This window comes from Dioscorea cayenensis, unplaced genomic scaffold (assembly GCF_009730915.1).
Source record: "Dioscorea cayenensis subsp. rotundata cultivar TDr96_F1 unplaced genomic scaffold, TDr96_F1_v2_PseudoChromosome.rev07_lg8_w22 25.fasta BLBR01002012.1, whole genome shotgun sequence".
NCBI lineage: Eukaryota > Viridiplantae > Streptophyta > Magnoliopsida > Dioscoreales > Dioscoreaceae > Dioscorea > Dioscorea cayenensis.
In genome coordinates this window covers 13262-31152 of record NW_024088403.1, presented here as the reverse complement: position 1 = coordinate 31152, position 17891 = coordinate 13262, and the positions used below count along the sequence as shown (strand labels likewise).

At 34.8% G+C, this 17891-nt stretch overlaps 2 protein-coding genes and 2 long non-coding RNA genes across 7 annotated transcripts; all 4 read left to right on the top strand.

Annotated features, from left to right (window-relative positions):
• The first annotated feature begins 68 nt into the window (after positions 1 to 68).
• On the top strand, positions 69 to 4179 carry LOC120257318 (probable methyltransferase PMT17). Of its 4 annotated transcripts, XM_039264811.1 has the most exons (7): positions 69 to 377; positions 509 to 541; positions 1139 to 1857; positions 1952 to 2162; positions 2376 to 2673; positions 2953 to 3420; positions 3620 to 4179. In XM_039264811.1, the coding sequence occupies exons 3-7, from the start codon at positions 1144 to 1146 to the stop codon at positions 3843 to 3845; spliced, it is 1917 nt and encodes a 638-aa protein (XP_039120745.1). In that variant the 5' UTR covers positions 69 to 377; positions 509 to 541; positions 1139 to 1143; the 3' UTR covers positions 3846 to 4179. The 4 variants fall into 4 exon arrangements, with proteins under 4 accessions (XP_039120745.1, XP_039120748.1, XP_039120746.1 ...); XM_039264814.1 differs by lacking the exon at positions 509 to 541; XM_039264812.1 differs by lacking the exons at positions 69 to 377; positions 509 to 541 and adding an exon at positions 580 to 810.
• An 868-nt stretch (positions 4180 to 5047) lies between these two features.
• LOC120257316 (transmembrane protein 120 homolog) lies at positions 5048 to 9708 on the top strand. The gene is made up of 10 exons (XM_039264810.1): positions 5048 to 5345; positions 5430 to 5508; positions 5591 to 5685; positions 7142 to 7246; positions 7380 to 7459; positions 8270 to 8360; positions 8428 to 8535; positions 8743 to 8829; positions 9115 to 9183; positions 9290 to 9708. The coding sequence occupies exons 1-10, from the start codon at positions 5100 to 5102 to the stop codon at positions 9449 to 9451; spliced, it is 1122 nt and encodes a 373-aa protein (XP_039120744.1). The 5' UTR covers positions 5048 to 5099; the 3' UTR covers positions 9452 to 9708.
• A 378-nt stretch (positions 9709 to 10086) lies between these two features.
• On the top strand, positions 10087 to 10913 carry LOC120257317. Its single transcript, XR_005535640.1, has 2 exons — positions 10087 to 10349; positions 10798 to 10913. It is a non-coding gene; the product is annotated as an uncharacterized LOC120257317 (long non-coding RNA).
• Positions 10914 to 14439: 3526 nt separating this feature from the next.
• LOC120257322 lies at positions 14440 to 14990 on the top strand. Its single transcript, XR_005535641.1, has 2 exons — positions 14440 to 14533; positions 14630 to 14990. It is a non-coding gene; the product is annotated as an uncharacterized LOC120257322 (long non-coding RNA).
• Positions 14991 to 17891: the final 2901 nt, after the last annotated feature.

Sequence of the window (17891 nt, the reverse complement as noted above, 5' to 3'; positions counted from 1 at the left end):
TATGCAATAGTTTTATCAGTTTTGAGGATGAAAATTTTGAAATAAGTGTGTTACAGGTAAATATAAAAATCTTTAGGGTTAAACATGTAAAAATACCGAGGACTCATTGCCAACCCCAGAGAGATTTCTGGCCAGCCATCCTCCTCTCATTCCTCCCCCATTGCCACTTACTGTCCTTAGACTAAATCTTCTCAGCTTTCATACCACTAAAAAAAATACAGCGAATTTAGGAAAAAAATAATAAGTAGAAAAAAAAAGTGATGAATTGATTGCCTTGGATTCTCTCTCTGCATGGTTTCCATTCCTCTGCATTTTCATGTCCTTCATTGTTCTCAGAGCTAGACAGAGAAACAGCACCATTACTGCATAGCATTCAGGTATGTAATGCTCCTGCGTCCATTATTGATTGCTAGCTTTCTTTCTGAGAGCTTGGTAAGAATAACACGTGACTCAAGTAATGGTTTTCAAGAGATAAAGCTTAGCTTTTGCTTGTCCTTTTGGTTCTCAGGTTGGCTTTCCATTGTCTGTCTGTCCTTTTGAGGTATGTGTGGGCTCACAGTTTCATCCCACTTGCTCTATCATTTTTATTTATGTTAAAGATTAGTTCTTTTCTTAGTTTGTTCTTAGATTCTTCTCTTTTGTTGTTTGTTTGCTTACCATTGGAGCAATGCTTCTCTTGCTTTTAACTCTTTTATCCAAATCTTTGTGAGTTTGGTTTGAGGTCCGGGAGTAGATTTAGTTCCAATAAAACACTTTTTCTTTTTTAAATTTTTTAGTCTGTAGATCTGAAGGCATCTTCTTGACTCCCGGGTAATGGATTTCAAGAAATAAAGCTTTGCTGTTGCTTGGCTGTCAGCCTTTTCATTTTGACCTTTTTCTTTGCTTCTCACCTGCTCTTTGATATTTTGTTTAGAATACTCACCAATGCCTTGTTAATTTGTTCTTGAATTCTTCTTTTTTTGAAGATTTAGCTTTAAAAAATCGGTTATATATATATATATATTTATATATTTATTCAGAACTGAAGGAAGAACACTTGTTCATTTTCTTCAGTTCCTGGTAATGGTTTTATTATTGCTATCTCTAGTACCATCTTGTCTTCTTTTGCTCACCTAAGTAGCTTGTTTCTTTGTCACAGGTCTAATGGCTAAAGACTATGTTGGAACTCCCAAGATTCACCATTTGGAATCAAAGAGAAATCGTCTCACTTGGATCCTTGGTGTCAGTGGTCTTTGCATTCTCTTCTACATTCTTGGAGCTTGGCAGAGCCCAACTTCCTCTACAACCATTCCCAAAACTACATCCAATTTGGCAAGCACAGAATCCTGTGATACTAGCTCCAATGTCAATTTGAGTCCTAAGGCTGCATCATCAATGTCTTCATTGTCTTCTCCTGACCTTGATTTTGAAGCTCACCATACTGCAAGCCTCGATGAGGCCGTACCCACTGCAGTACAGAGCTTTCCAGTTTGTCCTATGAACTTCAGTGAATATACTCCTTGTCAGGATACAACGAGAGGCAGGAGGTTTGATAGGAAAATGCTGATATATAGAGAAAGACATTGTCCTGAAAAGGATGAGCTTGTTAAGTGTTTGATCCCTGCTCCTCCAAAGTACAAGACACCCTTCAAATGGCCTCAAAGCAGGGACTATGCTTGGTATGATAATATTCCTCATAAGGAACTCAGCATTGAGAAGGCTGTTCAGAATTGGATTCAAGTTGAAGGTGACAGATTCCGATTTCCTGGAGGTGGCACGATGTTTCCTCGTGGCGCCGACGCTTATATTGATGATATAAATGCACTAATTCCGCTTACAAATGGTGGTATTAGGACTGCATTAGATACTGGATGTGGGGTATAAAGTCAAACCTCTGTTGCTTGTGTTTTTTCAGTGTGATGCATGTTTGGAGTTCTTTATTGTGGTGTTGTTTGTTGTATTGTTGATGTAGGTTGCTAGCTGGGGGGCATTTCTTCTGAAGAGGGATATTTTGGCAATGTCGGTTGCACCTCGAGATACACATGAGGCACAGGTGCAGTTTGCATTGGAACGAGGAGTTCCGGCTATGATCGGAGTCATAGGATCTCTGAGATTAACATTTCCGGCAAGAGCATTTGACATGGCTCATTGTTCTCGCTGTTTGATACCCTGGTATGCTTATGGTAAGCACTATATATGTATGAAATTTTATTCAGAAATATTTACTAGCACTGAGATAGATGGATTACTCGGAAAAATTATTGCATCATTCGATCTTGAAAACCTATGATTATAAGCTTGTCGGATATGGATTAGTCTTAAAAAATTGTGTGATTTCTGAATTTTTGCTGTGGCTTGATCTTTTTTATCATATTTTTGGAAAATTATTTGTTCAGATGGATTATACTTAATCGAAGTAGACAGAGTTCTAAGGCCCGGAGGGTATTGGATTCTCTCCGGTCCTCCAATCCACTGGAAGAAGTATTACAAAGGTTGGGAGAGAACACAAGAGGATTTGAAACAAGAACAAGATTCAATCGAGGCGGTTGCAAAGCGCCTCTGTTGGAAAAAGGTGATCGAAAAGGATGATCTTGCCATTTGGCAAAAGCCTATGAACCACATAGAATGTATAGAGAGCCAACAGAGCTACAAAACACCACCAATGTGCAAGGCTGGTTATGCAGATGATGCCTGGTGAGATTTGATTTCCCGGTTCAATAAATTCCTTGTATCATTACAGAGATGAGTATAAATACATCTGCTTGAAGATTAACCATCTCTTTTTTGGATTATATTTATCTTTCATAGGAAGCTAATTGCTTGATGCTATCTACAGTTTTGGCAAACTTTGTTTTATATTTCACATTCGATCCATTCTATGATGAAATTGTAGAAACAAAACTCTCAAGACTTGCATTTCAAAATCAATTTGCATCATACTAACCATTTTGTTCTGGCACGTTGTGTTTAAAGGTACAAAAAGCTGGAGGTCTGCGTCACCCCATTACCTGAAGTGAACAATGCAGAAGAAGTTGCTGGAGGTGAGCTTGAGAAATGGCCGGAACGTGCATTTGCTGTGCCACCGAGAATAAGAACTGGCACAATTCCAGGAATAACTGCAGAGAAATTCCAAGAGGACAACAATATCTGGAAAGAGAGAGTGGCATACTACAAGCGCATTGTTCCACTGATATCTCAGGGTCGATACCGAAATGTGATGGACATGAATGCCAACTTGGGAGGATTTGCAGCGGCACTAGTGCAGTATCCTGTCTGGGTGATGAACGTTGTCCCTACCATTGCAGACATTGATACACTTGGTGCAATCTACGAGAGGGGTTTCATCGGTTCATATCAGGATTGGTGTGAAGCTTTCTCAACATACCCAAGAACTTATGACCTCATTCATGTTGATGGTGTTTTCAGCATGTATCAAGACAGGTAAACTAAAACTCTATGTGCCTTTACTTTTTCTATATGTAAAATGTTTCACTGAAATTTTTGAAAGCAACAGTCACTGAAACCGATATGAATAACTTGTTATGTTCCATGAAAAACACCGACCCTATTCGATCTTCATCTGTCAATAAACCATATAATCATTCTTGATGATTTTGATGTAAATTTGGTTCACTCTCAGGTGTGACGTGACATACATTCTCCTGGAGATGGATAGGATTTTGAGGCCAGAAGGGACAGTGATATTCAGAGACAAAGTGGATACATTGGTGAAGATTCAGGAGCTAACTAATGGAATGAGATGGACCAGTAAAATCATGGACCATGAGAGCGGACCATTCAATCCTGAGAAGATCCTTGTGGCAGTAAAAACCTACTGGACTGGAGAAACCACTCAAGAACAATAACTGCAGTTTTATATTACCATATTTTCCAACATTTTCCGGACCATGTTTACATTGAATTAGTATTGCAAATTGCTTGAGAAATTGTGATTGGAGTCTTAGAATGTGTTGTTTTCTCTGTTTTTTTTTGTTTCTGTTGATCATCACCCAATTTGTTCAAGCTCTGAAACTCTGAATTGCAGAGAAAGAGCTTTTTAGGATCATGCTTAGAGAGGTTGGTGATTTGTTTCTCTTATTGTAAACTATATACATATATATATGTTTAGTATACTCTATGTAATGCTGTTACCAGTGAAACATTTTACCAGAAATTGCAAGAATAAATTTGTAAACTTATTGAGGATGTTTTGAACTTTGGTTCTAAAATTACAAGGATGTATCTCAAACATGGGTTGTTATAAGATGAAGATAAAACTTAATCATCAGTTTTAATGATCTATATTAAATTTAAGCTGTTAATTAAAGAAGAGGACATGTAATTAAAAAGAATCATACCAACTCTCTCACACTTCAATTTGAGAATGGTATAATATCCGAAATTAGTCCATTTACTTTTCTCTCTCTTTCGTTTTGGTTTTTTACTCATAAATACTCTTTATCTAGTCCTTCTTATCTTGAAAATGGATCCACTTAGTCCCTCTACTTTTAATCTCTTTTCAAATAGTCTCTCTATTCTTAAAAATACAGAGACTAATTGGGTCATTTTCAAGCGGACTAAGTGGATCCATTTTTAAGAGTAGAGAGACTAGTTGGGAGCATTTCTGAATAAAGAGAGAGAAAAGTAGAGGGATTAATTCGGGTATTTCATTTTCAGAATAAATTCACTAAAAACAAAATATTTTCTATTGTATAATTTCAAGCAACCCATTTTTAATTAAATAAAAAAATGATTATTTTAAACTTTAATAATGAAATAATAAGTATCCAGTTCAACTCCTTTCAACGAACTGAACGGATGACGAATTTAATAAAAGACTACATCCTATAAAATAATGAAATTAAACAGTTAATCCCAACAATAAAGAAGAAAATTCACATTTGGTTAACAAAACATTTGACTTATTGATTTGTTAAGTAGTTTTTTCCAAAAATAAATAAGAGAAAAGTTAAGGGGCTATCTGTAAAAACAACCTTGAAAAGAGCACTTGTGACTGAGAAAAGATAACCTGAATGTGATACTTGGATATATATATATATATATATACAGAGAAGAGATTCATCTCTCCAACGCCATCACCAGCCAAGCACCGGAGATCCATGGGAGACTCGCCGCCGGAGAACGACGGAGACACCGGAAGGAACTTCCTCGATGAGGCATCACGCCTTGTGGATCTCGCACGCGAGCTGCAGGAGTCGGCGACAAGCCACATATCCCGCACCTGGAACGAGGAGCAGGCTCTTCGCCAGCGCGCCCTTTCGCTTGACTCTGACCTCCGGAAACTCCAGTCCGCCTTTGATTCCGCCTCCCGGAATCGCGCCCTTGATCCCAAGCTTGCGGAGAAGGTGAACGATCGCTGGGTCGAATGAGATCCTTTTGTTGTTGTTGTTGTTGTGAATCGGGTGTTGATTTTTCGTTTGTTTGTTTAGATCGATGAGGAATTGTACCGTGCGAGATGCGTGGTTTCGGATGGAGATGTTGCGTCGCTTCTCCCTAGCAAAGTTCATGGTGTGTGCCTGTGGCGCTTGTTGAATTGCCAATGTTGTTGTTTTGGTGTTTTATATCTTTACATATTGCTAGCTGATCTCAGGTAGATTTTTGAAGATGTTTCTGGGGCCTGTTAATGTGCGAGCAACGAGGAAAGAGGTTCAACTGAAAGTTAAAGAGGAGTACAACAATTACAGAGTATGTATTTTTCCTCTACATTTAATTGTTACTTAAAGAAAAAAAAAAAAAAAAAATCTTTTTTCGATGTGATATTTGTGAATTTGTAGTTTGGTTGAAGATTTCTAGTCATTTTGGTGTGTTATATTGTATATCTTGATCATGCTTCATTGGGCTTGTGGAGCGCTTAGAAGTCCAAACTACTTATTGATTTTCTTTCATTAATTAAATATCTTGATTATATTACAAAATTTATTGGTGTCTTCCGGGTAGTTTGCTGTTGAAGTTGGTTTATCTAATATATGTGGCCCAAGCTAAAATGCCTTTCAGAAAGTATAAAACAATTTCTTAAATAAAACAAGATACAGTTTTTGGATGGAAAATAATAGATGGAATAAGGTTCATAATCCAAGAATAAACAGTGAAACACATATTTCTAATTCCAACTTACTTAATTTTTCTTTTGTGGTTTAAAATGCCTTATTCTTTTACTTTATCCATACACCATAAAGGAATAAGAGAAGAAAACAAATCAACTTTGACATTAGTCTTAAGCCACACCTTTCCTTTCCATCCAAACACTGCCAATTGCCAAAGTGCTGTGAATAGAACTATGAAAAACTTACCTAGTTAACTGATAGATAGAACATGTTTCTTCTGCTGAAGCTTATTGGATGAGTAATTTCTTTTATTGAAGGTATGTAACATTGGGTTATCAACTTTATGTTTGGCCATAGTCCATCATGTCTATTACATTGCTAGTTTATTTTTATAGTCTGATCCCCTACCTGTCATGCTGGTTCCCTTGTCCATCAGTTGCATTTCTTTTGGTTTTGCTCTTGAGATGCGCCTCACGAATGCATTTTGAATGTGCAAATTATTTGCATGTAATTGAAGGTTACTAATGATTCCAAGGGGATGTTTAGATATTGAACAAGTTTTGATTGACTTAAGAAGAAATAAGCTATTCCAAGTGTTTGGTTCTTATTTCTGGGTAAGATAATACCAGTGGGTTGATATTAGCTTATTTTGGATTAAGTTTTTTCATGATTATTCTTTTAGTTCTGAATTAAGAACCAAATATTGTAGAAATAAGCGCTAAGAGTCTATTCCTTCTTATTATGAGGAATGACCTATTCTTGTTTGTCTCTAAATCCTGGAATACTCATCTTTTCCCACCACCTTATTCCCTATCTGTACATCCCCTTATTGTGCAAAACACTTCTTTGAAATCTATTGCTTCCCATGCAAGAACATTTGTCTTGTAGCTTGTTCAACATGAAAAAGCTTCATTCGTATGCTATACTATGTATATCATAGTTATTCATGCTTAACTATTATATTTCTAATGAAGAAAAAGAACAATGCCAACAGTTTTCTGAACAAGGCATAGTACATTTTGTTTCCTGTCTTTGCCTGGGGAAGATAGTGTTTTCTCAAACAGTGTATTTGATAGTTTTATGTTTTGCTTGTACAGGACAGAACTGCTTTTCTGTTTCTTCTTTTTCCATCCATTCTGCTTCTTTTGAGATCTTGGATCTGGGATGGATGCTTCCCAGCATTGCCAGTTCAACTATACCAGGTGAAAATTTACTGTCGCCTCAATTTTGTGATGCGACCTAGTCGTATCATCAGTTTGTGATTTTATGAAACTACTTTAGTCTGAAAAGCTCTGTGTTACTTCTTTTTTATTTAATATTATTATTATTTTGCAGGCCTGGCTCCTATTTTTATACACATGTTTAGCTTTGAGAGAGAACATTTTGAGAGTAAATGGAAGTGATATTCGGCCATGGTAGTACAATCTCCTTTATGGCATCATTTTATTATATTTTGCTGTTTTGTTATCTTAATGGTCTTTGCTTCTAATGGGGGAAAAAATTATTTCTTGTAAACTTGAGATTATCTGGGGTTTCATTGTGGGTGGGTTTGCATACATTTTCAGTTACTTGGAAGCTCATATACTCTACAAGGGATGTGTTACTTGTGTATTTTTTTGTAATTAATTTAGTACAGGAAATCATATATGCCTTTTTTTTGTTGAATTATTACATGCGTTGAGAAACCACATTAAGGGAATATTCGTTGCAGTTGTCCAGCAATAGGATTGTCCCATTAGTTATATATGATGTATTATTTTAATGAGAATAGGCTTTAGTTTAAAATGGTTTCCTTTGCATTAACAGTACATCAAGTTCATACAGTACCCTTGTGTGTGTGTGTGTGTGTGTGTGTGTGAGTGTGTGCAACATGAATCCCGGCCTTGAAAAGATACTTGGTCACAATTAGAGATCATGTTTGTAAAATGTTGGGCGTCTTCACAGATCAGTTTTCTAATATCAGTTTTTTACCTAACAACATCTAAACTAAGATGAACCGTAACCCAAACCCAAGCCTAAGAAGTGTTTTTTTGTTTTGTTTTGGTAAGTAGTAAGCTGAATTCTGAACTACACGCTGTAACTGTTGTCTGTATTTTTTTCTTAAATAATTATTGGGAAAGTGGAAACATGAAGAAGGGAAGTGGGCTAGCTAAAGTAGCAATTTGCCCTGAAATTTCTTCCTTTGAAACACCTGTGTTATTAAGGAGAATCTGCTTGCTCTGCAGGTGGATATACCATCATTATTGTGCAATGTTGATGGCCCTGGTTAGTCTTTCATGGGAGATAAAAGGACAACCTGATTGTACCCAAAAACAGGTACCGGCATCTAATTTCTTAGTTCTAATAATGATATGTTGTATTCTGAACTAAATCGAGAACACAGAGGGGTGTGCAACTGTTTTTGGCATGGGCAATGATGCAAGGTGTTGCGATGCTTCTGCAAAATAGATATCAACGCCAAAGGCTATATACTCGCATTGCTTTGGGAAAGGTAAGATTTAACAGGTTGATGTATGTCTCGCAAATGCCTTAAATGTTTTGTGCGAGCCTTTGTATTAAATGCTCATGTCATGAAATTATCAGGTTTAGAATTAATTTCCTACTTGTATATTCAATGTTGATTGGTAGTCTTGAGATAGTACCATTGGACTTTTTTTTCTTAGATTAATTATGCTTGAAATATTTGAGTTATTTACAGGCAAAGAGGATGGATGTTGTGTGGGGGGAGACTGCTGGTGTAGAAGGTCAGCTTTGGCTGCTGTACCCCATCCTTTTCATTTTGCAGGTGCATACACTTGTCTCTCTACTTCATTCCCATATGAAGAATTTTGGCAGGCATTTCAACACGTAATTGGTACCACATTCCTTTTCCAAGGCAGTTTCTTCTGCACATTAATACTAACAAAATCAAATTGCCACAATTTGATTGAAGTGCCAGACAAACTCGGCCTTTTGTTTTAATGAATACTGCAACCATTGAGGTCTCAAACAACCTGTTGTAAAACAAAATCCAGTCCTCATCAGTGTTTTGTGTTTCACTGCTTTTGATAGTTGAAACTTCTGGTTGCAGGGATTTGAAGCCTTCGTCGGAATGTTACTACTTCGTATTGCTTTGGTCGGTGTTGTTTCCGAGTGGCAGGCAAGATTTCAATTATCATTAACATCTCCTTTAATACTTCCGATATGATTCATCTGCTGCAAATGACATGTATACTGAACATCTAGTATTCAATCATCTTTCGCAGGTAATATTTTGTGGAATCTTGCTAATCTTGATGGCGGTAGGCAACTTTGTGAACACTGTCCAGACCCTGATGGCAAAATCAAGGGTCAAAGCCAGGATGAAGAAAACCAGAAGCAAACTAGATCTGGATCAGTGCAGCTCAGTGACCAGTCCAAGATCTTGAAGACCATCATACTTAATTCTATCATGAAGCTTGTTTTGGTACTCTTTGCATTCTTTTTAAGTTTATTATAAGAAATTTCACAGCCGTCCTTGTAGAGCAGAGCGTGTTTATGGCTAATTACCTTTCATAACCATGTAGGATGAGTAAATTGGTTTGCTAATTTACCTGCCTTGCATTCTTATTCTATGTATCTTAAGACTCCACGTGAGTAAATTTTGGTGTTTAGACTTGGTTTGATAATGTATTTCCAGTGAAAATGACTGTGTGTTTGTGTGTGTGCGCCAAAAATGTTTCTCTCTAAGTATGACCTTCAAAGTTGATATACATAAATCATTGTATTAAATTATTAAATTAATTAATAGTTTCGTAGCATCATTTACATATTTTAAAATATATATACTCTTTCCTTTTAATGTATAAATATAAATAATTATATAGGTATATATATATATATACACTTTTTTTTGAGACGGAGTTCTATATATTGAAATGGGCGCAAAATGGGCGCGTAAACCCCGAAATAAAATTTTAAATATGTAAAAGAATTCCCAACTTTTATTAGAAAATATATTTTGAATTAACTAAAATATATAATTGAGAAAGCTTGTTGCAGTATAATATAAACCATTGCTAGAGAAATTGGAAATTAAAAATATACATTTAAATTAAAAAAAAAACACATTATTATTTAAAAATAGTTTATTAGAACAGCAACTCCTCGAGGTTCGTACTTCAAACCGCACCTCCAGTGCCCCAGCTCCCCTTCGCCGTGGATCCGCAAGCGGTGTCGTCGTTCCCGCTTGAGCGAGAGCTCGCAGTGATGCAGGATGAGTACACCTAGAAGATGATCGTCTCCATGGCTGCAGTTGTGAGCTCGATTGTCCCCTTTTACTATTGTGTACGTGTTCTATCATGTGTTTCTTTCTTTATTTCTTTCTAATCGTGTGTTCTTCCTCTTTGATCTTATTCATTTGATGCAATGGGATGCAATGCAATGTTGCTAGAGTTTATTAGGGTTACGTCTATTGGAGTTTTTGATAAAATTTAGAATTTTGCTCATTTCTTCTGGTCAATTCGATTTTCTTATCACCATTGTGTGAATACGCAATCATCTGACTTCGTAGGCGCTATATTGATTGTTTTCACTGGGTCTTTTCCCATGTGTTTTTACTGTAGTTTGAAGTCTCCATTGATAGGCTTTAGGCGTGCTGTTTGTTTTGACCTAAAGGGAAAGCTGGCTATAGTCCAAGTTTTCCCTAGCACTGTCCTTCTCCAATGAGTAAAAATTGTTCTTTTAGCTTGTTACCTTCTCTGTTTATACAATACAATTTTTTTTTTTTTTTTAGGTGTTCCCTTGCTCTCTCAAACATGTCCCTGAGGGGTTTAAGTTTCCGAATTGTTCAATCAAAAAGTGGACGTCTGGACCTGCAAGTTGGATATAAAAGAAGTCCAAATTTATGGCGTACATATCTTCTTTCACTTTTTAAGAGACCAATAACTACTTATTTAATGCATTAGCCTGCTGTATTTACTGTTCGCTATAGTGTTTTTATTAAAAGTATATTAAGATATTTGCAATATGATAGAATAGTAGCGTCTGGTGAATGTCATGCTGAATTAAGACAATCATTAATGGTAACAAACCAATATAATGTAGCAAATTAATCTATCTTATACTAGTAAAATATGGAAACCCTTCTTGCGTGCTTGAAGTTGACACTTATCCATTTCTCACAGAGAAAAACAAGAAGTGACACTTTTCCTAGTTTGCAGGATTTTTTTTCCCTATAACAACCACTCAGATGTTAGATCATGGATCTTTATTTTTGATTGGTGATGAGTGGTCTCATTACTTGAAAGAGCACTGTTGACTGATTTTTTATTACAATAACACTGTTGTTCCTTGGAATTTGGGTTCTAGATTATGGCCCATTGCAATAGAATCCTCAGTATTAGTGAATTGAAGGGTTAATTTTTTGTGGAATAGTTGCAATTTTCAAGAGTAGTTAGTTGTTCTGTTCCTTTCCATTGAAAAATTTCCAGCAATGACTTGATCACGTATATTATGGACATGATGTTGATTTTTGAACTTTAATATTGCATGTAAGTTAATTATATTGCGTGAGGGGAGTAACAGTGGTAGAAGCTAGTGACCAATGAGAAGAGCAGAACCTGCCAATATGAAGGTCTTCTTCACGTTGTGTTTTTGTCAAAAATCCTTGACTTGAGGACTGAGGAAAAGTCATCTCTATGTTGAATTGTAATATCGTTGATCATGACTGCTTTATCTGCAGTATCCCCTTGCCGGCAACCTGTAACCTTTTTAATTACTCAAGCTTGGGATGGTATTTAGTCCCAATAGAATCACATGTGGAGTCTTTCACAATTCTTTTGATTTAAATAGTGTAATTTTGAAGATGTCAAAAATACTTTGATTTTGCAATTTGATCTCCTCTTCTGTGCTCAAACTTGTTGCGGTCTTATTACCATGGTTGAAAGAACACTCCACCTCTAATTGTGTTGTTTTCTGAGCATGGGCCACAAGAAAGTTTCTATTGTAATAAGCGCCTGTTTTTCTTGTTGCATTTAATCTTCTCTAAGCATCTTACTTTTGATTCCTCCTTTTGTTTAAACTTTTATAATTGAATATCTTTGTCTCTATCTGGTTGTCATGTACTGTTGATGGTAATCCCTATCTTGCAGTATTAAATTTCAGCCTCATATTTGCGTTGTTTGCCGTAAGATGAATAGATGCCTCTTATACACGGCCTTGCTTTAAAAGCTAATAAAATATCTTTCTTTTATTCTACTATTTATGTTGTCACTGTAGTGTGTACAGCAATTTTTGCAACCACACAAGAACTTTTCCACTTTAGTTACACTGCGTCTGAAATAAGCTAAATATTTACTTAACATGTATGCTACATAATTGCAGAACTGAAGGCTATTTATAACATGGCTATGAATATTATTGTTAACATGATTTCACTTTTACATGTTACAAGAGATAATCATTTGGGTGGTCAATTAGAAAAGGATTTAATGCATTTTTTATTAAATCATGTCAATTTTTGTTGGCCTAGGCTTATTAGATGATTGTTATATTTCTTCATCCTGTCTTTGATTCTTCAAAACGTAAATAAATTTTAGATTTTTTTTTTTTGCCGAACATTGTTAAACTGCTTTGTAGTTGATTTGTGTTTTTGTACGGCACGTTAACCAAATTTTAGTTTAAGTGGCAGGTAGCTCTCCAAACCATTTTTATAGCAATGCTGCATTTGTATTTTGAAGTGAAAAAGTTACATTACTATGGGTAGTCTTCAATGATTCCCTGCAAATCATAAGCTGGACATTTTTCCTAACCTAGAGGTGTGATCTATAAAAGATACGTGATGCAGTGATGGACAGATATTTCACAGAATAAGAAGTTAGCATTTTAGAGATTGCCGTTATGTTTTACACATTGAACATTTTCATTATTTTGCAAGTATTTTGTGTTTGATCTTAATAGCTGGTGATAAATTTGTGAGACATGGAAACACCAGCTTACGATACGACTCTAGAAATTCTAAAAGGTAAAGAATTTCCGCAGGTGTGCATAAGTATGTGCCCTTTCAACCAAGTTAATCAATTTAAAATCCCAATAACTTGGTGTGATGATTCATAAATTGAACACTATATGCTTTTGTTTGTTTCTTGATTTTGATTTCGTTGGTAGATTGGCGTTAAAAAAATTTTAGGTTTGGGAATATACGTAAAAGAATTAAAATGATGTTGAATATTTTACTCCAGTGAATGTTATAGTTGATTGCCGTCTATGTTCTTGCTAATTTGGCCATTAGTGGCAAAGACATCCCAACAATACTTTGTATATTGCACCAATAGATAATTGATAATTTACTGTGAGGCTTTCAGATTTTGAAATATGCAAAGAGCTTTCAGACCTCCATTCTTATACCATTGGTGTAGTTTTTTTGGTCTTACCATACAAACTTTAAGTTTTAATCAGTTCTTGAATAATTCAAGGCATTGATGTTTCCATCAGAGAACTATTGGATAATCTTTTTTTAAAAATTGAAAGACAACCTGGATAGATATGGATGATTCCCTGTGTAATTAATAAATCAATTCTTATTTGATTTGGAAGGAGAGTGGAAGTTTGGTTCTGTCAATTCTTTGGTCAGTATGAACTGCGTGGTCAGTGTCTGAAAAAACATGGTTATTATGATAAATTCACACTCCAAGAGACAATTATGTTCAGCCTGCAACTTAACCATCAGTCAACCATAAGCTGAATCAGCAACAAGACGCTTGAATTGATGTGTGCTCATGGATAAATAATGGCATCAATTGAAATATCATTTTTTCATCTATATTTGGAGTTCCATACATCTTTATAATTTGGTTACTTTTTTCTTTATCCTCTCTGCTGTCTTAGTTTATTGGTCGACCCTTTTAAATTCATATGGCCTTGTTATTTATTTCTTCATGTTGGCTTGCAGCAAATAGACTAAATAAAAGCTACTCTTTGACAGATGTGTGTGTCATCAGGCAGGTGTGATTCTTGTAATACCTAGACATTATTTAGATTCATTTTCTTGGGCCGCCTCCTCTTTGTACTTCCATTTCCCATTGCCTGGTTGGTCAGAGGCTTTGGTTGTACTCTCAATGTCCGGTCCCCTTCATATCTTTTGTAAGTCTCCTTGATGCCAAATATATAGTTACATAAGCTCATCATAGTTGGGGTGCCACATGCTACCAAGTCTAGCAGTAATTGTGGTCCACTATTAGACCTTCAAACAATATGGCATGAAGATTAATGAGCGATGTTACTTGCACCTAATAATTCCAGCCGATTCCCCAAATTGAACTTTAAATTGGTTGTTTTCATAGATCATTTTCATGGTTACCGCTTACTGGTCCCATTCCATTCTCCTTATGGTAGTCTTTAACTTGATCTTTATCTTTGGTGGCAGGCAGATAATCCGGCTTGTCAAGCAAAACTTCAAGAATGGTGGCTATAAATCTATGAGAGAGAAATTTTCCTGTGTCCGGGTTTCCTCTAATATCACCATTTGTGCTGTCAGTATCATTCCTAACTACCTCTTTAATTTCTATTCCAATTTAACTTTGACTCTCAAGGAAATGAGTTACTTCTTCTGTTTTTATTCGATCTAGATTATCGGTGGGTGGGCATTTGTGAAGATTAATTAGAGATAGGTATTGAAAGACGAAAAAGTCGAAAATCTCAATCTGAAGGTGAGCAGATACAGCAGGCAATGGTATCATGCTTTATGTTTGGGTGAGTAATGTGGGGGCAGGCAGTTGCAACTACTTGTGGAGGTGATTACAAAGCCTGGAACAAAAAACAGTCATTCCTTTGGAATGGTTGAAGGGTATTAATTCCTTACAGGATTCGATTTCCCGGCATGAGATTATGTACATTTTTATTTATTTGTGTATCTTATCACCAACTAAATGTGTGACCATGCTCATCAATGTCTTGCTTCTTAAACTACTAATTATTATTATTATTTTATTTTTTTCCGCCTTTTTCTGCATGTGTGGCTTAGCATGAGAAGAAAGAAAGGTATTCAGACCATTTTTGGTTGTCCATCTTCAAAGATATGAACAAAAGATGTGTACTCTTTTTTTTTCTCTCTTTATGATTACAATTTAATAGGAATTTTATCTTTGACTGAACTGAATGATTTTTAAAAATGATATTTAATTTCATTATTATTTCCCCAAACAATATACTATAGATAGTTAAAAATAAATATATACATATGTATATATATATAAAAACAGAGAGAAAGAGAGAGATTAATTATTGAGATGGGCACAAGGCGTGTTGGATGATTTGACCAAGAGAACACTCCAATCCTTTCAATCAAATTCCCTCCTAACTTTATCATCATGAACTCAGACCATGGTTAAAAAATTCCTCAAAAGCTTATATTAATTATTTATTATTAAGGCGAGTTCCCAGAAAGAGAAGGCGGCAATCATTGACTCTTATGTCCCCATCTCATTTGCCAACGGTTTCTCATCTCTCTCTTCTTTTCAGATGCTGAGCATAAGCACCAGCACCAGCACCAGCGCCAGCGCCAGCGCCAGCAGCAGCTTTGGGTCATTCATTCACGCAAAACAACGAACACATTGAGGGCATGAAAAAAACAGAAGGGACATGATCATCATGATGATGAACACCAGATCCGTGGTGCCTTTTTCTACCCACACTGTTCTCAGATGCCACTCATTTTAATATAATATTACCCTTACCCTTATCTATTCGCCTGCTTCGAATTTTATTTATATATATTTTTAATATATATATATATTATTGAAATATAACAAATACAATATAGTTAAAAATATGCACACATACTAAAAATTCATCGTTTAACTCATACATACTCACCCGATAACATCAAATTTGTGCTGTAATCTCACACCCAGAATTAGAGATTGATTATTATTACTGTATTTAATAGAATCAATGTAATTCGGTAAAAATAAATAAATAAATGATTTGGATGTTACTATATTAATTATTTTGGAATTTTTATACAAATTATTATATTTTAATGCAAAAATAAAATAAAATAAAAATAAATAAAGAAGAGACACCAATCTTGAGAACAGAGAGAGTCAGGCTTGTTCTGTCGGCTTTTGGCTCAGTCATTAAAAGCCGAGTCCATGCTTTCATCCAATCATCGTTCGCCTCGTGCCCACTTCTTTTTCTTTTCTTTTCTCTTCTCCATCCTTCACTATCATCGCACGTGCGACTGCCACGCGTCCTACGTAGTCCTCTATCACAGGGTCAACCACACTCTTTCTCTCTCTTCTTTCTCTGCATAATGGACTTGGCTTCCTGCATTGCTGGAGATGACCCACTAGATTCTCATGCGTTTTGGCTTCTACCGGCTCGGCTCGGCTTCACTCGGCTATACAATATTTTTTTTATTAAAAACTACTCTTAGCGGTTTTATTATTTTTTCATTTATCTTTTTTTTATTTTTTTTATTTGTTCATTTCAAAATTTGTAAATATTATTTTTTAAATTTCATCCTTCATATATAATATATTTCTACAATTTTCAATAAATTATATTTAAAAATTAATGTAATTTTTATAAATTTTAAATTTATAATTAATTTTAATTAATTTTTTTAATCTGTGTCAAATAGGAATAGGTGATTTCATTAAAAATCATAGCAAAAAACACATAATTATTTATATAAATATATGAGCTATTATGGTTGTTAAAAGAGCATAGTTTATTAAATAATTTGAAAACAGAAGTTAACTTAAAGTTTTTATAAAGACTAAACACACCTGTATCTCTCAAACTCATAATTTTCATTATATTTTTGGATCAAACAGTGGACAAAAAAAATAATTGCTTTTATATAATTTTTAGTCTTAAGTGCACTTTAATCCAGATATTTTTAAAAAAGTGCCTTATTACTCTTGTACTTATACCTATAAAAAGTTCACTTTGATCATGCATTCTTGACATAGAACCCATATAAAGAAGGTACATTCATGTATTTATATTTTGTAAAATTAATTAATGATAAAGTGGATATCACACACTTATGTGGCTGTTGACATGTTGAGTCCACGTGGCATTATCAAGTGAATTTAAAAAAATTAAATATTTAATTTTTTTTCATTAACTCTATACTTATAATGTGCCATGTGTCAACATGAAAACCTTATATATATATATATATATATATATATTTTAATTTTAAATTTTAAATTTTTTTTCTTCTCCATCTCCATCTCTGTCACTTTCTCTTTCTTTTTCTCCCCCACTTTCATCTCTATCCATGGTTTTCTTTTCATAATTTTTATCCCTTTATACTTTCTACTTATTCTATACCTTCATCCCAATTCTCCACTTATTTTTCTTTCCTTTTATCCTCTTCCACCTTTATCTCCATCCATGGCATGGCCTCCTCTCCAATTAATCTCCACCTAGTTCTTCTCTTTCACCTCCATCTCCATCTATATATATATATATATATATATATACATAAACATATGGTCTTTTTCTCCATTCTCTATCTCCTTTGCTTTCCTTCTTCTCCTTCACCTTTTTATCTCAAAATGATGGGTAAAACAAGGAAGAAAGAGGAGAAGAAATAAAGAAAAAGATGTGAAGAAAGAAGACACAACCATGAGGAGATGATAGAGATGGAAAAGATAGTAAAATAATAAGTTTCATGCTGACATGATAAGTTATAGGTTTTTTTTTAAAAAAAATATTGCATATATTTTATTTAATTACATAAATATGTAATTAATAAATTACCAATATAAGCAAAACGGTGAAAAATTTACCGTTTTGCGTACAAGCTATAACAAGGGCAGCTTGCTTATACTCCATTAAAAAAAAAAATCAAATTTTAAAAAAAATATTTTCCTT